A 21,854-nucleotide genomic window follows, 5' to 3' on the forward strand; every position below is an offset into this window, starting at 1 on the left:
GATGATGACTTCAATCCATCGTGTTTTATTAGCTTTTAGAAAAAGCCACAAATTCAAAAACTCAGAAAGTAAGTTTATTAGCTCGATATAATTAGGTCAACGGAACCCTATTTTAATCTCAGTATATCTCATGGTGCAACATACGAACATGACAAATCCACCTGTGTTAAGGCGGAGATGAATGTCCAGTCAAGTTGGGCTTTTAATCTACCTGATTTTACAGTTCATGCACTTCACGGTTTTGCCAAGTTAGTCAATTTAAAGGATTTCATTCAAGGCTGAGCCATCAGCTGGTCCCTGGGTAGACCTAGGCTTTTACTAAAAGTTAAGATATGACTCCCTCATCCAAATTCTTCCGGTACTGACCTGCTGTTAAAATTTTTATTTATGCCCATGATAAAAATGAAAGGACTTCATCCACTGACTTTGCCTACTGAATGTGTGTTTCAGATGGCATCATGAATTTCAGGATTCCTTGATTTATTTTTTATATAAAGTGAAAATTAGATCCAAGCAAATTTCTGGGTGAGAGCGATTTAGAGAAGGCTTGCACTTGGCCGTGGCTAGACGTACTTGTTCAGCCACTCGAGTAAGTTCCTTCTCGCCTCGTCAATATAGGGCTTGTCTTCAGGCGAACAATCTTCTCTCTTGCGATGTACGAATCCATGCGTCTGCCCGGAGAACGTTTTAATTTGATATTCCACTTTGCAGTGGTCTTTCAACTTCTGAGTCAGCAAAGAGACCTGGTTCGCAAAAGATTTCATGATGATGTGATTTTAACCCTCTAGCGATATTTTCCATCCGCTGCATCTTCTCTGAATGCTCATCAATTTTTCACTTATAATTTTATAACTAACAGTCCCTACCTTTGGCAAAGGAGAGAATTCAGAGCGACAGAAAAGTGATACAACATCAAGTATTTGAAATTGTATTAATATATTTGTCTATTAGTCAGTCTGTCCTTCAATCTATTCAAATACACAATATTCAATGTATTCAATACACATTTCAATGTGTTCAAATATAAGTTGTTTGAAATTTATATTAATATAATGTATTGGTTAGGAATAACAAGAGTTATTTCCAAACGACTGCTTTTGAACCAGTTTCTTTCTGTTTTTCCCTTATCAATTGTGCTGGATTTAACAAAGCCATGCCTTTAAGGCTAGAGCCCTTATGATAACTGGTGGGTTACACTGGGGGGCGGTGGGGGACAGGGAGGCAGGGCCAACTTCTAAGCCCAGTAACCAGCCACACCAGGAGCACTTTGGGGTTACAATCCCCCTTAAAGTCCCCAGTGAAACTCACCTTTAAAACTTTAATGTTGAAAAATATTTGGAGCAAAAAATGAACCCTTTGGGCTGTTTTCCCCAAACTATTAGTCATCTAATTCAACGTAGAGACGAAAAGAGGAAAGATGCCAACTTACCTGCTCAAGAGGAATCACAGCATCATTTTCAGCAAAAATGAACAACGTGGGGTTCTTTAAACTGTGCACATCCTCAGAGTCTTTGACGATGCCTGGGGAACCAGAAAGGGACACAAGGATCTGAGTTTGATTTTTCAAATGACAACATGTGCTTTGGGGGTTTTGTTAGTTTTCTTTTTAGCAATTTCACACAAGTGCCCTGACCTTATAAAACTGGGCTCAAAGAGGAAGTTATTTACTCAGATCATCCTCCTCTCCCCCTCACTCACTAGGAATCAGGCCATTAAATGATGGCTTTAGACTTTGCTGGCTGCTTGTCAGGTAAAGATGCATGTTCCCTCTGGACACATGCCTTTGCTTACCAAGAGGTGGTAACTTTCAGATCTGGACCAGTGCTGTTCTGGAAGTTTCTCACGGTCTACTCAAGCCCCACAGGTTCTGTGCCAAGGGTTTTCAGGCAAAGGGTGGAGCCGCCATGTGACGGGTTGTTTGTGCTCAGATGAGACCACTCGTGTGAAGTCCCTGGGCACAGCCCCTGGTCCTAGCTAGTCACTCATAACACTCAGCTTTCATCCTTCTAAAATGCCTTCAGAATTTTAGAGAGCATTTAATCAAGTGTGTTCAGCCTTGGGGATTCGGACAACTGTGGGTGTGCCCAGTCCTATTGGAAAATAAGTAAAAGTTTTTTGAAATCTGTTGTCATTTTGAGATAAGAGGAGTGTTAAAGGAAAGCGTATTCTGGCACTTGTTAAAGATAGTGAGGGAGACTTTATTCAAGGGGACTACTGAAGGGGACTCAACCCCAAATCAAAGGCCAAGGAGCAGGGTGAAGGCCAGTGGATGGAAAATCACTAAAAGGAATCATCAAGGTACTGGGGATTCTAGCCAGATGACTTGACAGGGCTCTTGCTGAAGGCAGGGGGGGAGACAAGCCATCGAGGGTGGGGCGTGAGGGATCTGATCACATATCAGGGGAGGGGGGTTCTCGCTAAACTGACCCAGTGGCCTAAGGACACAGCCCACGGTTGGGGCCCACTCAGAAAAAAGGCTCACAGAAGAGTCTGGCTCAAGGGTGATCATAGAGTCCTTGTCAGTAGGTAGGAGAAAAAAAGGTATTCCATTTCCTGTTGGCAGTAAAGCAAAGCTAGGTAACCCAGGGAGCCTCCCCTTACCTGTAACGCCACTCTAGAAGGCAGGGAGCCACAGGAAAGGTGGCGACGCTCCCTGCCCTATTCTGTTGTGGCCACATAAGCGGCTGGACAGCGGTTTCACGCCCCAGGGCTCCGAGTCTCACCGCCCAGAGCTGCAGCCTGCACTGCACAGCGGCGGCCACCAGGGGGCGTGCGCGAGGCGTCCACTCCGGAGCGCCTTCTGCTCATTCACACAAAGGCGCTAAGCAGGCGGCCAATAATGGGTCGGCCCCATTGCACACAGTGGCAGCTGGCAGCTTGTTTTCTTTGTGTAAGTAAATATTTAAAGTTTTCTTTTTTAATGCTAAAAGTAAGTGAGGAACCATTAATTCAAATAAGAATTATTAGTACAATTGTGGAATATAAAATTATGAAAGAAAGCCAAGGTCAAATGCTTCCATATCATTAAGTAACCCGTTCCAATACGCAGACACAATGTTCTTACGTCATTGCTATGACACCTTTGGTTTGTTCGGCTGAAATGTTCATGTTGCTATTTACACTTTAGAGTGGGTCTTTCCTTCCCCACTTTATATTGTGTGCACGCGCATGTGCACGCATGAGCAGTTAAGAATAATTTATATTTTGGAAAAATCTTTTCATAGCTGTTGCTCATTAAAATATTGCTTGGTATTAACCATTATCAAGGAAAGAAATGTTACCCCCTTCATCCTGGGTGAAGAAATTGAGACCTCGGGTTAGGGGACCCAGGTTCCCTCTGGTTAGGATGTTACACACCTCCACCTCTACCTTCAGATTTTTAAAACCATTTCCTTAAGAGGGGCCATCTCTGCAAGTCTGAGTTTTGTGGCACACCTGGGACCTTTAGCTTTGGAAGAGGCTTCTGGCCACTGTCACTCTACCACTCCCCCAGCTTTCATTGTGGAAAAATGTACGAGGCAGCTTTACCGTAGACCGACACGCCTGCCCTGACTTCTGGGTATTTCATCATTATGTGATGGACAGCAACTCCACCCCAGCAGAATCCCAAGACGCCAACTTTCCTGGTGTGACACTGCTGTTTCAGATACTTTAAGACAGCATCAACCTCTCTAGAACAGAAAGAAAAGTTATTCAAGAAATCAAGAGATAAGTTTTGTGGCCCCTTAAAAGAGCACTGGGCAGCAAGTGCCAATGGTAACGGGGCTTTCTCAACAGCGTTCCTGGAGATTCTGAGATTCCTGCTTTCAGAGCTCCATCCGCACCACCTCCTGCGCAATGACGAGTGATGAGTGACAGACCTCCCCGGCAGGTCTCTGCCAAGCTCAGCCTCCTCCAGCCCAGGGCTGCAGCAGGTTTTTTCTAAAACACAGATCTGACCAGCTTGAGCAACAGCCTTCCACGGCCTCAGGATAAAGACCAAAGGCCACAGCATGACTAGGACCTGATCCCGAGATCTGCCCCAGCGAGTGCCCCTGGCCTCCACTCTCTCCTCTCGACAGGCCGCAACAAGCTCCCCAACTCCGCCTGACTTGGCATTCCCTCTGCCTCACACCCTAACTCTGCATTGCTTAGCCCCTCCGTGTCCAAAAGGCAAAGCAGTATTTGGAAAGCCTCGAGGATGACGCCAGCCACGAGGGGACTGAGAGCAGTGGCCCTTGTTCTGCAAATGGTTCATCTGCAAATTGGTTGTTTGGAACTCAGAAAGCTTTTTCAACTGGGAGCAAGATGCCAAAGTGGAGGTGGGGCTCCAAGCCCAGCTCAGAAGGTTCTTGTTTGATCTGATAAGGAAGAAACGCTGCCTGTTTGCAATTATTAAAAAAAAAAGAGAGAGAGAGAGAGAGAAATTCTATTGCACTTTCTTTTCCTTTTAATAATAAGATGTTTTTGAACACATTTAAACATATGTGTCAGACCATTCTGTGTGCAAGTAGTTATTTCACAATGTTAGAAGAGCAGTAATTAAGTCATTCTGCAAAATAAAGTGGAATAAGCAGTAGTTTGGGTCATTTGGACTTTCCAATTTTTCTTGAATGCTTTGATCTCAAGAATAACTGCCTTAATTGCAGAGGACCAACAGGAAGAGGGCATTTCTATAAAAATTCTTTAATTGACTCAAGTGAACTTATCTTCACTTTTCTGGCTGGGTATGTTCCCTGCTTTCCTGGGAACGCTAGGGATGAGCTTCGGATGAACCTCCCTTCCCCATGCTGGGTTCATATACTTTGGGGGGCTCAATTCCAGGAGTGGAGTATGTGGCTCAGGCCTGGCCAATCAGAGCCTAGTAATCTCTGACCACAATGATTGGTTCAAGGATGGATTTGTGACCCAGTCATAACCATCAGGGCCAAATGAGAATTTTGCTGGGTTGCAGGGAAAAGAGCCAATGGGAGGCTGGAGCTGCTGCAGCCATCTTGCCTCCCAGAGGCAAACGCTGCCTGAGAACGGAGCCAGCATCAGATAAGGGAGCTGAGAGATGTTGGAAGGTTAAATCTTGGGGATACCTTCTGAGCCATAGACCAACCTCTGCTTGAAGCCAGAAACTACCTCTTTTCAGTTCTATAAACCAACAAATCCATGACTGCTTAAGCAGTAAACGTTCTAGATAGGTCTTCTTTCAAACAAAAGACACTTGACCAGGCGCAAGGATTTCAGTCTACTTTCCAAGTTAGTATTTCCATTTTATGTCTCATTCTGATTTAAAATGTGTGGCTCTCCCCCTGTGGAGGGGGCCCCTGGACTGCACTGATGCCTGAAACGATCACCCTGACTTGTGCTCACATGGCTTTTCTTCTGAATGTCCTAACTATTGTCCCCACCCCAGTCCTACACAAGAGCTGGATTTTGTATTCACATCACAGTCTCTCTGGTTCTCTCGTGTTTCTACTTCTAATTTACTCCTAACATCTTGTTTCATTTGGTTTTTCTTGGGCTTGCAGGTTGAGTCCCTGGGAGGGGGCCCTGGACATGGACAAACGTGCAGGAGGTTGGGGCCCCAGTAATCTCAGGGTCAACCCTGGGGAAGAGGAGGGAGGAGGCAGGATGCAGAGAGAGCCTGGGCTGTGGTGCCATCCCACACAAGTCCCAAGCAGCTCCTGGGGGAGCTCAGAGCTGGGGTGGCCCTTGAGGGTGCCCTGACTTGGGGTGAAGGAGCCAGGCCTTCCTACCCCTGCAGTGAGACTCCGCAGGATGGGACAAACTTAAGACAAGGTGCTTCACGTCCTAGCAGTGATCCCAAAGTCAGCCACTGGCCCTGGTCTCCGGCGGCGAGACCCTAAGGTTACTCACAGTCCAGGGTACTTGACAAGCTGCGAGCTCCCAGGGTGGCTCGTAGCATCTCCCAGACTGACGGACCACACGGAGACCAGAGGGAGACCCTGGCCTGAGCCACGAAGCACTGCTGCTCCACACAGGCCCCTGGAGAGAGGGTGGCCAGGACACGGGAGAGTCTGGCCACCCGTGAGCGTGGAGACCGAGGCGGGGCCGAGGAGCTAGGGAGCAGAGGCCCCTGCAGGCTGTGGGCAGAGGTCGGCCCGGGGTCCACCGGCCCAGGAGACAAAGGGCCAGCAGCCCTGCAGTCAGCCCTAAAGGAGCAGAGGTCCAGGGACTGAGGTGCCACAGACAGGGGGCAGGTTATTCACAGTTGCCCCACCTGGGCTTGGGGCACAGCTTACCAAACACAAGGCTCAAGCACATGGTGGGAGAAAGTCAGAACATGGGGGAGGACGGCGTCTGGAAGGGCACGTGGCCAAGGGAAGTCAGGGGCTGGTGCTGGGGGGGCACCTCTGCTCTGGGCTCAGGTTTTCTTGCTGAGGAGGAGTTTGGCATGAGAGAACATTCCTGCCGCCTCCCTGCTCCATCCTTAATCCTCCAGACAAAGAGGGGATCTGAGTGGCAGCTGAGAGCGCTGGTCCTTGCTTCCGGACTGGGTGCAGCCAATTTAATAAAAGGCTGCAATCCTAGGGGATTCCCGCCTTTTCTTCCCACCATTCCCCGACCCCTGGCAAGACAGCAGTCCTGGTCTGGTGGGTCTGGTCTAAAGACCCATGGCTTCCCAGGGGGAAGGGGGCTGGGGTAGGGAGTGGCCCATGGGGCCTCAGAACAAAAGCCGCAGTTTCCAATCAGTGGCATGCAGGTGGGGCTGGCATCTTCTTTACTGTCTCTTCTCTGTCCACTGTCTCAGCTGGCCCTGCAGCCGGGAGGGGAAGGAAGGACTGTTGATTTCTGGACCCTGGGGCCCAATTTCAAGGAAAATCAAGCCCCGCTGGTACTTCCACGAAGCTCCTCCACATCGGTGCCACAAAGACTTTCCCAGAGAGGGAAACAAATGAGCTTGCTGGCCAGCAGGACGCTTGTTGGTACATAAACTGAGCTAAGTAAATAAAACATGTTTCCTTTATGTCTCAGGGAGGACTCCATTAGCTGTGACCTCAAAGTCCTACGTGCAGGGAGGGTGGGGTGGGTGTCTGAACTCCAAAGCCCGCCCCTCCTCTCCCTCCGGCCCCCGCTCCCCGGTGCCCGGGGCACCACTAACACAGCCCCGCTGGAAATATATTTGTAACTTACCTATCGATTTTTCTGGCATCTTTTGTCTTCAACCACTCCGAGAAAGTGGACCTGTCCCAAGAGGGGTCCCAGGGCTCCTGCCCTACAAAGAAGTCTGGAACGATGGTTCTGTAAAACAAGGGCATGAGCTGACCTTACTTGTTTCGGAGCTGTTGGGGCTCGGTGTTTGCTTACATTCTTTAAGAAACTCACTAGGTTGACAGTTCTGGACCACAGGAACAGAAAAGTAGTCAATTGTGATCACGGCAAAGAGGCCAGCGGGCATCAGGCCACAGCATCTTGGATTTCACAACCAAAGGTGCATGGCCTCTGGCAGCCTGCTCAGAGCCCAGCCCATCTGACATGCCATCAGGCCGTGCATTCTCCACTAGATATGACACCACGGACAAAGGTTCCCGGGTGGCGAGGGCAGGGCGGGTGCAAACAGGTCCCCCTCCTGCCCCTGAGGAGTTACACCTCTCAGCTGGCCTTTCACGTTAGCCACAGGCCAGAAGGGCACACCTGGTGAGCGCGGCCAGTCACCATGACCAAGCAGTTTTCTCCAGCCTCCGCCCAGGGTGCCAGCAGGGCACAATGTTCTGCCCAGAGGGTATGGTCTAATGCAGGTTCTAAAAGGGGAGGCGGCAAGACAACCTGTGGGGTCTGTGTCAAACGCCATGCGTGTCCACCCGAGGCGTGGGGCCACACGCTCCTGCCAGAGACCCGGTTCCTGAAATAAAGGTCACAGCCGTGGATGGATGAGCACAGCTCCTCCTGCAGGGGTGGAAAGAACACTGAAATCTGGGTCAGAAGAATCTAAGTTTGGGTCCCAGCACTGCCTCGTTCTGGCCTGAAACCGTAACAAGTCGTTTAATCACTTTTAGCCTCTTTTTCTTTCTTTCCTTTTATTCCTTGGGGGGGGAGGGGTAAGTAGGTTTATTTATTTATTTAATGGAGGTACTGGGGATGGAACCCAGGACTTCAAGCATGCCAAGCATGGGCTCTACCTCTGAGCTATACCCTGCCCACTTCTTTTTTTTTTAATTGAAGTGTAGTTGATTTACAATATTGTGTTAGTTTCAGGTGTACAGCAAAGTGATTCAGTTATACACGTATATAAGTTCTTTTTCAGATTCTTTTCCACTATGGGTTACTCCAAGATATTAAGTGTGGTTCCCTATGCTGTACAGTAGGTCCTTGTCATTTATCTATTTTATGTATGGTAGTATGTATCTGTTAACCCCAAACTCCTAATCTATCCCTCCCCACCCCCTTCCCCCTTAGCCTCTTTTCTTGATCTGAAGGAGACAGCACCACACACCACCCAATCTCAGAGGATTATTCTGAAGGCAAAACAGGTAAGTGTGAGAGGGCTTTGTAAACCACGAGCGTTTTGACTCATTCTTTTATGTTCCGTCTCCAGCTAAGGACCCACCTAAGACAACAGAAGGGACCATTCAATCTGCTGGTTGCAGCCGGCTGGTCTGGGGTGACTGCACCCTCTGCCTTCCTGCCCTGGGAACAACGACAGTCCCACCTCGGCGGCGCTGCTGCCAGGACTCAGGACAATTGCCCCGCTGACACCCCAGCGCAGGGTCTGGCCGAGCCAGGAGGCAGTCAGGGCCGGCCAGTGTTTTTATTACTGGTCTTGCCCCTGGAAAGGTCAGGAGCCTCATCTTCAAGAAGAAACATGAGGACATGAAAAAGTGAAATGTCAAGTGGAGGTCGTCCTCTCTCGGGTCAATGCTAAACCCGCACCACAGTGGGTGTGTCGCCTTTAAACGGGTTCCTCTTTGCAGGAAAACGAGGTGTAGGTGCATCCTTTGATTTCCAGCTTCTCTTTTTGAGTAAATAAAGGAAATCGGGGTGCAACACACACAGAGCTTGCTGGGTGTTATGCTTTCTGAAGCTGGACAGGAAGAAACAGTCCCTCCCCTCTATCCTGCATGCTTTACTGAACCCGCTACCAACACCAAGGTGGGGAGAAGCAAACAGGTGACAACATTCACCAAAGGTGGCCATGGCCACACAGTGGGACAAAGAGATAACTGTGCGAGATGAGCGAGGTCTCACTGTGAGGGTTCTGGAATCCAGTCTAATTTCGACCGGGCCATGACAGTTTGCGTTCAGACCAGGACAACATGGGTGCCCTGGGGTGAAAGCTGACCCCAGACAGAGATGCCTCAAGGGCCGAGTAATGGGTCCATTTCAGGTATGGGGAGTTCTGCCCCAGGTGTCCTGGACATCAGGAAATAACTCTCTCTGTGTCCAGTGAGTCTACAGGGCCAGCCACTCGGAAGCCCAGGGGTTGGGCTGGGAGCAGCTGGCCACCAGTGGACACTGGCTGTCATGTGACATTCCCCATTGACCTGCACCCCAGAAGGGAAGAAAATAGATAACGTACATCAGAATATACACAGGGTTTTTTGGGTTCATTTCCTTTGAAGGGAACAAAAGAGACCGCAGAAATGTACACGAATTTAAGCAACGGAAAAGAATTTTATACGTACGTGTATCCATTTCCTGCGATCATGTCGGCCATGTACCTGGTGTTGGGCAACTGCCAGCCGAATATATCCTGAATGACAATCACGGCTTTGCCCGTGTCGACTGGGCACTTGGTGAGATAAGCCTTGATGTGCTCGACTTGAACTTCACGTCCCATCCCCCCATACTCAAGTCTGTGGCCAATGTCACACGGACAAGGATGAGCTTCGTTGGCCATTGGAGAGATCTTAGTTGGGCTGTAGAGATAGACACAGGCCTGAGACTCCGAGCGGTGCAAATCTGAAGGTAAGAAACAGTAAGTAAACTAAAATCAAGAGTACAGAAAAAAAATTAATGTTAACTATGCTCCTAGTGTATGCATGCAAGAAATCAGTGACAATGTCTGCTTCTGGGTAATAAGGCCAAGATTAAGGCCAGTAAGAATCCATTCCCACCACAAACGCGAGAAATACAGGACTGCGTGGAACCAACAAATAAACGTGAAAATGGTGGCGCAGCCCCCAAGCCTGGGCTAGAGAGGAAGCACAGCCAGGCCAGGATGGCAGGAGCAGATGGGGGGAGCCAGGATGCTGGGGCAGGGCCAGACCCAGAGACAGGCCCTCGCACAGCCGGTGCTTAGGATTCCATGTCCAGTGAGGCCTTGGGACCCCATGAGACAGGGATTTGTAACTGAGATCTCCCTCCACAACGTCCGGTCCCTTAAAAGTTCCTATTTAGTGGAGAAAATAATAAACAAACAACAAAAGAAAAAATGATAAAGAAAAACTCTGTCGACCAGGTCTAGGAACATGGTAAGGAAGATCAGGAAAGGAAAAAGGAAACCATAAAAGTAAGATAAAACTGGGAAATAAGTAATGTTAAGATTTTAACATAAAATCTTAAAAAACAAAACCCAACAAAAACAAACAATGCCCCAAATATGCACCATCCGTTTGAAGTAGGAAAACCTGGGCTGAGAAATTGGCTTAAGAGCGGACTCTGGGCAGTGAAGTCCCCGGGCACCTGGTGCCTGTCTACTTCATAGCAAGACTCACAATCCAGGCTGAAAACACATCCCACAAAAGAGAAGAGCTTCACAGGAGGAAGTGCTCCAAATAAACACTCCTCACGGTGGTAGGGGGAGGGGGAGGGAAAGGGAAGAGACCCAGACAAGCGCGACCAAAGGAACAGAAAGCAGGAAAGGAGAAGAAACAGAACGTGTAAACCAACCAACCATAAAGCGAGAAGTAATGCGGCTGAAATCAATCCACGTAAATGGAAATAGAGTAAATTCATTCTTTGAGACAGATTCTCAAATTTAAAAAAAAATTTTTAATCTAAAAAGGTTCCCCAGGAAAGGAAAAATGGAAAAGTTGAACCCAAAGATAAACACCTCTTCATGAGCAGTTAGAAAATACACAGCCTTTTCCAGCAAATGGAAAAGCTGTTTGGTGAACAGCTACCCAAACTGCCCGCAGGTTAACCCACAACACAAGCCAACAAAGATTTTATATATGACATGACAAATTAGTGCAGTGAAGAAATGATGATAAAAATTCAACAGGTTCTAAACCAAATCACACTGAAAACACTATGTACCAGAAGTTGAAATAGTGTGCTGTCACCTAGAGAAACAGTGACATCCCAGACCGTGTCGGAGGAAAGCACTTGTCCCCTACCCTCCCAGTGCAGCGGCTGAGAGCCTGCGAATTTAACTGACAAAAGTCAGATGAGCAGGAGAAAAAACCCACTGCTGTTATTGATGTTTTTAATTTTACATACACAGGAGCTTTGCAGAAAAGAAGTGAAAACCCAAGAAGCAGTTAGACTGGGGGCTTATATATCACTGTAAAAAAGGGTGAAAGTTGCGGAGAAGCGAGGAGGACACAGATAGGGGACATGAGGAAGATGAGGGTTGTCTCAGCAGTTTGTCCACACAGACCCGTCTCACGACGGCTCCATCTCTGCTGAGTACAGTTGCTCATGAGGGAGGGGGACCCATGCCCTAGTTTTAGGCAGAAAGGCAGAAAGGGGGAGGGAAAAGCCCTTCCTGCATCTGCTGTTTGCCAGTTGCCTTCAGCTCAAAATAATCAACATCCAAAGTGCCGTATTTTGGGGATGGCATTTCTGATCTTCCTCAACTGCATGTATCAGACAAGAAGAAAGAATGGAAATAAAACTAAACATACAAATAAAGAAGCAAGGGTGAAAATACAGAATAAACCCAAAAGGAGAAAATAATGAGATGAAAATAAACAATAGAGAAAACAGAAAAAGATTAAAATCTGATTTTTTAAAGTGTATATCTATTTAATAAATTGAATTCATAATTTAAAACTTACAAAATAGCTCTATCAGTTAATCTTTCCAAATATTTAAGAAAGAAATAACATCAATCTTATACTGACATTTCCAAGTTCATTGTATAGAATCAGCATAATCTTGATAGTAAAGCCAGATATATATCATAAGAAAAAAATTCAAGCCAATATCTCTAAACAATATAAATCAAGTCTTTTTGAAGAGTCTTAATCAGCAAAAACACAGGCAAATAGAATAATAGAATCCAGTAATATCTAAAAATGAAAAGATATCACAAAAAAACTTATTTTAATCCAAGAATGAAACGTTGATTTAGAATTTGAACGTCAAAGTAATTTCATATTAACAAAGAATAAAGGTAAAAACATGTAATCATCTCAACAGTAAAATCTGATTTTTTGAAGAGTTATAAAACAGGTGTATCCTTAGCAAACCTGATCAATAAAAGGGAAAGAATGATAAACATACATATAACAACAAAACAAGATGTCCGATGAGAAAGTTGACGAAAGTAGATTTTTCCCTTTAAAGATCACGAAAAATTAGTATGAACAACTTTATGCTAATAAATTTGGAAACAGAAAAATATACGCAGAATAAAAGACAGTGAAACATTCCTAACTTCAAAAAACTCAATGGAAAAAAAAAAGGTGGTGAGACAGCTCAAGACGAAAGAGAAATAAACCAAATGCACCGTGTTAAACTTGACTTCATTCTAGTTCCAAATTAAGAACGGCTACAAGAGATAACTGGGGAACCACAGAAAATGTAAATATGGATGATAGTTGATAGTATGAATTATTACTAATTTTCTAAGGTGGGATGAGAGTAGTCATGTGGAAGAAAGTTCTTATTTTTAGAAGATGTGTGCTCAAGTCAGGGTTGAAGTATCAGGATCTTCAATCTCCCCTCCAATCATTCATAAAACACTCATGTACAGACACACATAGAAACAGAAAGCAATTACGGCAAATTGCAAACAATTGTTGAATCTAGGTGATCAGTATAAGCGTTCCTTTCTTTCAGTTTTGGGGGAACAACATGGAACAGGGTAGCTGGAACAGAAAGATCAGGAAGAGAGTAGCAGGAATATTCCGCTTCCCAGAAGCCTTCTACCGAGGGAAAACCAAATCCTGTTTTTCCTGCGGGGGCGGGGCGTGGTAATTATGTTTATTTATTTATTTTAATGGAGGCACTGGGGATTGAACCCAGGGCCTGGTGCATGCTAAGCACACGATCTACTGCTGAGCTACACCCTCCCCCTAAAATTCTTGTAACAAGAATGGTAGTGGTGAAAAGAGAACAGTCAGGGTCTGGATAGATTTTGCAGGTGCAGCCAACTGGTTTTGCTGACAAATGGCAGCATAGGGTATTGGACAAAAAGGCGCCAGTGGTGACTAGAAGGTCTTTTGCTTGAACAACTGGAGGTGGATGGAGAGTCTTTAAATGAAAAGGGAAACTGCCGGAAGAGCAGGTTTGAGGAGACCGGGACTTCAATCTGGGCTCAAGAAGTTTGAAATCTATTAGATGCGCCAGGTGGACAGGGGAGGGGTCCAAGCTGAAGATGTGAATTTGAGAGTGAGTAGCCTACACAGCTGAACCTCACTTTTTGCAGACTCTGTGTTCATGAATCTGCCTACTTGCTAACTGTATTTTAACTCTAAAATCAATAATTGCGGTGCTTTTGCATCACCCGTGGGTCTGTGTAAAGCAGCAAAAAAAATCTGAGTCACTGGTGTGCACGTTCTCAGCCACGGTCCAGCAAGGCTGTGCCCTGTCTTGTTTCGGCTCTCATGCTGTAAACAAGTGTCCTTTTTGTGGTCTATTGAGTGCCACATCGTTTGCAATTTTGTGCTTTTTGTTGATTTCATTGTTTAAAAACGGCTGCCACGGGCAGTGCTGAAGTGCTGTCCGGTGTTCTAAGCACAAGAAGGAGATGGTGATGTACCTTATGGAGGAAATACACCTGTCAGACATGCTTTGTTCAGGCACGAGTCACAGTGCTGCTGGCCACGAGTTCAATGTTCACGAATCAACAACATAGAATAAACATATATTGTGTTTCTTCCTACAGAAACACAAATGAAACACGGTTCAGTTGAGGGAAACATGACATGAGGCTCGCAGGAATCTGATGTATTTCTCCGCGGAGCAGGGGTCCAATAGCTGCTCGTTCAGCGTTCACAGAGATTTTACAGGACAAAACTCCAGTGAATGATGAGAATCAGCTGGACACAGTATTTATAGCCTTGAGAGTGAATGACATCATCTAGGGGTAAGAAGAGATAAAGAGAAGAATCCAGAAGATTGAGCCCTGGGGTCCTTCAACACTTGAGACTTCAGGGAGGTAAGAAGTGATGAGGGAATGAGTCTGAGAAGGATTGGCCAGTGAAAGGAGAAGAAAACCCAGGTGTGGTGTCCAGGAGCCTAGTGAAGGAAGGGCTTCAAGCCAGGGAGAGTGTAACGTATACCCGAATCACTTCCCAGTGCACCTGAAACTAACACAACATTGGAAATCAACTACACTTGAATTTAAAAAAAAAAGAAACATGGGGAAAAAAATGCGTATGCACCACAAAAAATAAACTTAAAAAAAAAAAAGAAAGGAAGGAAGCATGTAGACCCGCACCATTCCATGGGGAGAAAAGGAAGCAAGTAGACCCGCACCATTCTGCGGGGAGACCCGAGCGCTGCACACTGAGGGTGCCCACGGGGCTCTGCACAATGTGAGTCTTGCTGAGGCCAGAACGGGTTTGGAGGAGCAGGGTGAACAGGACAGACAGGCCAAGAGAGAGGAGAGCCTGGGAGACAGAAAGTACAGAAAACTCTCTCTGGAGTGTAGCCAGTCTTAAAAAAAAAAAAAAAAAGAGTGAGAAAAATGGAAGGAAGATACGGAAACAAGTTTTTTTTTTTTAAGAAATGCCAGTAGATTTGCATGTGGATGAGAATGGCACCACAGAGAGGAAAGCAAACCAAACCACTCTTGGGGGGGCTGGGGGAACTGTCTCTAGTGAGGGTGGGTGGGATCAGCACAGAGGGGGAGGCCACTGGCAGGTCCCCCACAGCCCCAGGGGGGAAGGCGCAGGGCGTGGACACAAACATCGGTGGGTGGTGAAGCCTGGCTGGAGACTGTGGATGCTCCTGTTTGCATCTGTTTCCTCAGAGAACTAAGCAGTCAACAAATGAGAGTGAGTGAGAGCAACAAGGAGGTTGGAGGGGACAAGAGAAGTGGAAGACAAAGGACCAGGGACAAGGTCGGGGTCAGCAAGGCCATGTCCCCCCAGCCAGGTCCAGCTGCAGGGTGCAGGCAGAAAGACGCAGTCAGATCAGACTGGGCTCTGTGAGGTCATTACCCGGGCAGGAGGGCACTGTGGTTCCTGGAGGGCTGGCAGGGGATGGACACCAAGCAACCCAGGTGGGAAAACACAGCACTGAGTCATGACCTACCACACACATCCTGTCCAGTGTGAGAAGCACAAGCAGGAAAAGCAAACTATTCGAAGAAAACAAAAGAATACCTTTTTCCTGAGCCTTGGAGTCAGGCAGAATTTCTTACATTAGACCCAAAAAACATGAACAACAAAGGAAAAGATGAATAAATGTCATTTCATTAAATATGTATGTGTCTGCTTGGGTTGCCACAACAAAACGACAGACTGGGTGGGGATTTAAACAGCAGAAATGTATTTCTCACAGTTCCGGAGACTGGAAGTCTAAGATCAGGGTGTCAGCATGGTCAGATTCGGGGGGGGGGGGGGGGCGGGGGAGAGAGGCAGAGGGAGAGAGAATAAGCTCACTAGCCTCTTCCAAGGGCACTAATCCCATTACGGGGGCCCCAACCTCACAGCCTCATCTAACCCTAACTACCTCCCAAAGGTCCGACCTCCTAATACCATCACATGCAGGGTGGGGGCAGTTACTGCTTCAACGTATCAACTGAAAATTGAACTGACTGGATATTTGATGATATGGAGAATCAGTGTTATTGGAGATAGAGGGGCAGGGAAGGAGAAATAATGTTCCTGCAGTGATGGGGTTTTGTTTTGTTTGGGGGGGAGGGTTGGTAATTAGGTTTATTTATTTATTTATTTTAATGGAGGTACTGGGGATTGAACCCAGGACCTTGTGCGAGCTAAGCACGCACTGAGATATGCCCTCCCCCCAGTGATGTTTTTTTCCTAACAAGTCCTTATCTTTCATAGCTACATGCTGACGTTCGTTCCTACAGCTAAAAGGACCAGATGTCTGGGACTTTCCTAGTGGGTGGTGGTGGAGGTGAGGGGAGAGTGTCCAAGTGTTGACAGTATTGGAACTGAGTGGTTCCGGAGTGTCTTTTGTACTAGTCTTTCAACTTTTACACATGCTTGAGGTTTTCCACAATAAAAAGTTTTCAAACTTTCATTAAAATTTTTCACACTGTAAAAGTTTCCATTAACAAAGTTAGAAAAGATAGGGACTAAAAGAAGACACTATTCTCAACACAGAGGCTTTAGTATCTAGATAAAATATATGAAGAAGTATTAGAGATTAACAAGAAAAAGACAACCCCAATAGGAAAATGCTCCAAAGATACAGACAGGCAATTCACAAAAGGGTAGGCCTGAATGGTCCATAAACATACGAAAAGATACTCAACCTCACTGGTATTTAAGGAAATGATACTAAGAATAACAAGTTGCCATTTTACCTCTCGCAGACTGGCAATAAGTCTGTTAACACCCGGAGTTGGTGCCCAGGTAGGGAAACGGGAGTGTAAACTGATACACATTCTGGGAAACAGCCCGGCAAAGGCAATGATGAGCACACTCTGCAACTGGGTGTGTTCCCTAGAGAAATTCACACCCGTGCCTGTGCGTGTGCGTGTGTGTGTGTGTGCACTTGCGGTGGGTATGGAAGGGTGTTCTTGCCAGGATGTGGCAACAATTGCAAGCAATCTACCTGCCCATGGTAGGGGTGGGGGAGGGTGGAAATGGGATACACTGTCATTTATTCATTGTTGTGGGTTGAATTGTGTCCCCTAAAAAGATTCATGTCCTAACCCACAGAAACTGTGACTGCACCCTTATTTGGAAATAGGGTTTTTGCAGAAGTAATCAGGTAAAGACGAGGCCATCCTGGATGAGGGTAGGTGCTAATCTAATCAATGACTGACGTCCTTATAAGACAGAAATTTGGATACAGACACAGACACACAGGAGAGACAGCCATGTGAAGACACAGGCAGAGGTTGGAGTCATGCTGCTACAAGCCACCGCCAGAAGCTGGGAGAGAGACCAGGGCTCTGCCAACACCTTCATTTCAGATTTCTGGCCTCCAGACAGTGAGAGAATAAATTTCTGTTGTCTGAAGTCACCCAGTTTGTGGTAATTTGTTACAGCAGCCATGGGAAACTAACACACTCCTGAAAAGAATATTACAGAGCAGTTCAATGAACGAACTACATATATCTTTATCAATACGATAAATCTCCAAACCATAATGCTGTATAAACAATGATGGCTTTTTAATGCTAAGTAAATACAACCCCGCCAATAATATATATTTTGTTAACAAATACACTGTAGGAAAAGTATAACACATGGGAATAAAACACAAAGCCATGAGACAGTGGTCACTGGCAGGTTAAGGGGATAGAGATTGCTGGCTTTAATTGTATTTGTTACATTTTATCTCTTTAAAAAGTTTTGATTTGAAGTACATAGGACAAAATGTTAATATCCTGTAAATCTGGGTTAATGTCATTAATCTGGGTAAATCTGGATTAATAGCTTGTAAAATCATGTAATTATGGGTGGCTGTTACATTATATCTCAGACTTTCCAGAATATTCTAAATGTTCAAAACTAGAAATAAAATGATGAAATTTTCAATAAAGAGATTAAGAGCTAGTCATTTGATCAAAGAAAATCTGACTCTGTTGTTCATGGTTTCGCTTCCATCGGCCACATTATAGAACTACCGTCAGTAAGAGAAGTCAGCACAGTCTGGTGTCAGCAGCAGTACGTTCCAGGCCCCCCCCGCCCACTGTTTGTTGAGAACAGATTCCTCAGGCCGGGCTCTTACCTGGGCTGTCCTGTGAGGATGCCAGACCACGGGAAATAAGCAGCCTTGAATCAGACTCTTCCCACTTCACCTTCAGTGGATACCCACTTCCAAAAGGAACGTTTGCAGCCAAGACAGCCACTCTCTGGACTGATCCGGAAAGGTTTTTCTCCCGCAGAAAGGGCTGGTGGCAGGGGAGGCCTGGCGGTGCCACATATGAAGGCTGGACCCCTGCCAGAGCTTTCACGTGACAGGGCAGCCAAGCCCAGCCTGCGTGTGGACTTTATCCCCTCGTGGGCAAGAGCCTTGGCAAATGTACCCCGGACACTACCGACTGTACCATACATCAGTTTTCTATATCTAGGTTTCTGGATTTGGGCTCTTTTCCCTCCCAAATGACACACTTGTTAAAACCTAGTTTTCTGAAGTAAAATTATGACACTCATGAAGTTATAAAAATGAATTCATGGTCAGGACTGTATTTTACTCATATGGTAGGAGGAAATAAGGCAGATGTTACAACTGGTTCTAAGAAGAAAAGAAAAGAAAAGAGCACAAATTTACATGGAGCACAGGAATGTTGAGATGAATTGTAAACAGTGACAAAACAGAATTTTCCACAGGAGGGGAGGAAGCCAATCAATTCTCTACCAGACAGGACAGGATTCACAAACCTATTAGTTACCCCCGACTTTCATAAAGCTGCAAAGCAGCTCCAATACAATGAACAGGGCTAGGATCAGACAGCCCGGAAGGGTGTGCTACAGCCGATGGACACTTTTCCACTGAAACAGAGTTTCTTCTATGACATTATAAGTCACCGTGAATGGTAAGGTGTCCTCCTGTAAGGGGACGGGACTGCTGCTCTGACACGTACGGTGGGGTCCTCATAAAATGTACCAAGAAGGGCTTTTCTGTATCATGGCTGGTGGGCTTGGCAACACGTCCCAGCCACCCCGAGATCAGATCTGTGTCTCCACAAGGGACGCCTCCAGAAGTCAGGGTCCTCTTCATGACATCAGCGGTGGCCAGGACATGCTCCAGCAGAGGAGACCCTGATGGCCACGTTTTTGGCGATGCCACCCTGAATGCAGCACTAAAGCGCACGGTTCCCCCACAACATGCATGCAAGACCCCACACGTTGTGAGTGATTGTGAGCCCCATCCGCCACAGACTGACTTTTACAGTTTCTTGACAAAGATTCTCTCCTTGACCTACCGAATTCTAGTCAGGATCCTCTGCACTCTCTTTGCAGCTAAGCCCTGATTCTTGGGTTTCATCCTGTTTTAGTAAGACTCTTGCTAAGTTAGTTTAGCAGAACCCCCCACCCTCCATATCTGACCCGGTTCCTCATCCTTCTCCACCCTCAGGTGATGTCTGATCGCCCTGGCTTGTCTGCCACAAGAATCCTGTTAGGTCGGCTTAGCCAGACCCCCGTTATCCCATCCACTGACCCCCTCTTTTCCTTGGCTAGAAACTCCCACTTTTCCTTGTTGTATTCAGGGTGGATGCCACTGTCTCTCTCCTACTGCAAAATCCCACTGGAGTGGTCACAGTGGTCCTGAGTAAGGTCTGCCTGACCGTTTTTTAACAAGGGTCACAAATGAATAATTTTTCCTTTAACACCCCCCAGCCTTGCTTCACACAGCAAACGTCTCCACAAAATTACAAGTCAAGGCCCCTGGGGAATCACTGGTGCATGTTTCATCTGCAGATTCCAAGGGCTACCACACCCTCCTTCCTCTCCAAAGATGGACCTTCCTGGGGGCATTCCTTTACTGCATACAAATTTGTAACTCTTGACTTCTCTTTTTGAACAAGTTAAAACATCTGACTGGTTTCCTCTTTAATGAATCAAATAGAATCTTTAACACATGCCCTTTTTTTTATTTTTTAAAACAATTTTTAATGTAGGTACTGGGGATTGAACCCAGGACCTCGTGCATGCTAAGCATGCGCTCTACCACTGAGCTATACCTATCCTTGCCTTTTTTTTTTTTTAATTGAAGTATAGTTGGTTTACAATGTTGTGTTAATTTCACATGTTCATTTTTACATCTGCATTAGAGTCATGATTCTGCCTTTGGCTCAAATTTATCTTTTAACTGTGTAACTGAACAACATTCCCCTTTCTCACTCGAGGGCAGAAGGTGAAAAACAGGTGGTAAAGTACGGCTGAGCTATCATGGTTTCCTGCTCCCATGCCCCCAAGCATTGAAATAACTCGGAAGTCAGACTTTACAAGGCAAGGAAGTTCTCCAACAGAAACTGAGAAACAGATTTTTTTTTCCAGAGAAAAAGATTTTGACAAGCAAAGGGGATTGTAACAAGCAAAGAAGTCTAGGAATGAAGTGCTGGCAGCCTCAGAGATTTAGAAATGGAAACCACCTGCAAGGACATGGAAAGTGACACTGGGAGATAATACAGGACCACGACGGTGGCTACAGGGCAAGGCTGGGGGCTTTCCTTTTCTGGGTAAACACTGTAACTTGCATGGCAATTGGTCAGCAGGGAAGGCAGGGTCCTCCTTATCCTTAGATGGTTCTATGAACATCAACGCCTCAATTATTTTTATTTTTCAGTAATCATGCTTGTATTTTCCATAGGGCACCCGGTCTTGACAGCATTAATTAATTAGAAAGCTAAGCGTGATGAGGCCGGATTGGCCCGCCAACTTGCCCATCAAGCGGCTGCCTTTGGCCTTTTCTTGGACTGTTGCGAGGCCTGGATGGCATTTCCCTGGATATCCACAGGGCTTACTTCTCACCACCTTACTTTAAATGGGCTTTGAAAACAACAGGTGGCATTTCCATCAGCAAGTAACCCTAAATCGCAGTGCCCCGTGTTAGCAAGGCCTGGGAGAGGCCACAGAGTCGCCTCCTGACCCACATGGCTGAGAAGGGACTGTACAGTCTTTCCTGGAAGCCCGTATCCACCACCCAGGGCGTCACACTCCTAGACCCGGCACCTCGTCTCTTCGTGTCCATCCGTGATACGTGCTGCAAAATGGGGATAATGCTCTGGACGCAATACGTTCACCGCCCCCGCACCCACACTTGTATATTAGTGGTAAAAACCATACAGCCGAAATGCTCAACTGTAGGAAAACAGTCACAAAGAGCAATGACACGGAGGAAAGGTTTGTGACATGGTGTTACGTGGGGAAAAGGAATACAACTTTATATACAGTATGATTTCAACTATGTTTTAAAAATATACTGGTAAACAATATGCCGAAGTGGGATGGCGGGGGTGGCTTTTCTGCCACGACAATGTGCTACTTTGAGAAAAGCAGGCGTAGAACATGGACTTTGACAGGTTCACTGCCTGTGCACATGGCGAAGGCCGCCTCCGCCTCCTGCAAACGCACGCGCAAACGCGGGCAGAGCCGGGCTGCGGCGCGCCTGCGGGCGCGTGAGGCGCACATACCTCGTCCCGCCGCCGGAAGACCGCCGTCCTTGCGCGCGGGAGGCCGGGCCGGAGCGGGCAGCGCTGCAGCCCCGCGGGACCCGGGGCAGACCGTCAGGGGCGTCCGAGTGGGAGGCGCCTCCTTCCGGGACGGAAGTGGACGCGGTGACGGAGGGCGGCGGGATCGCGCGGGCCGGCGGCGGTCCCGGATTCCCAGCCTCCGGGAAGGCTGGAGCCGGAGGGAGGGGCGGGGAGGGAGGCCAGGAGGGAGGGGAAGGAGGCCAGGAGGGAGGGGAGGAGGGAGGGAGGGAGGAGGAAGGGGGGGAGGGAGGTCCGGAGGATGGAGACAGCCCGCCTGTGAAATGTACATGTGTGCCTGGCTCCTGAGATCTGTAACTTATTATTGTAAATCAAAATGAGGCTATTTAAAAAAAATAAGAAATGATTCCATAGTCATACTTCACCTCCCCCTCATCCCCTCTACATATTT

The 21,854-nt window shown here is 46.9% G+C and overlaps 1 protein-coding gene across 4 annotated transcripts; it reads right to left on the bottom strand.

Moving 5' to 3' along the window:
• On the bottom strand, positions 1–21,498 carry CMBL (carboxymethylenebutenolidase homolog). 4 transcript variants are annotated; one of them, XM_031443275.2, is made up of 6 exons: positions 21,386–21,498; positions 9,615–9,848; positions 7,126–7,233; positions 3,529–3,671; positions 1,430–1,521; positions 1–743 (listed from the first exon to the last, which is right to left on the bottom strand). In XM_031443275.2, exons 2-6 carry the CDS (start codon positions 9,827–9,829, stop codon positions 564–566), a joined length of 738 nt encoding a protein of 245 aa, XP_031299135.2. In that variant the 5' UTR covers positions 9,830–9,848; positions 21,386–21,498; the 3' UTR covers positions 1–563. The 4 variants fall into 4 exon arrangements, with proteins under 4 accessions (XP_031299135.2, XP_010980272.3, XP_031299128.2 ...); XM_010981970.3 differs by having other exon boundaries at positions 9,615–9,891; positions 21,386–21,497; XM_031443268.2 differs by lacking the exon at positions 21,386–21,498 and adding an exon at positions 17,977–18,158.
• Between the last annotated feature and the right edge of the window lie 356 nt (positions 21,499–21,854).

Source organism: Camelus dromedarius, chromosome 3 (genome assembly GCF_036321535.1).
Source record: "Camelus dromedarius isolate mCamDro1 chromosome 3, mCamDro1.pat, whole genome shotgun sequence".
Lineage (NCBI taxonomy): Eukaryota > Metazoa > Chordata > Mammalia > Artiodactyla > Camelidae > Camelus > Camelus dromedarius.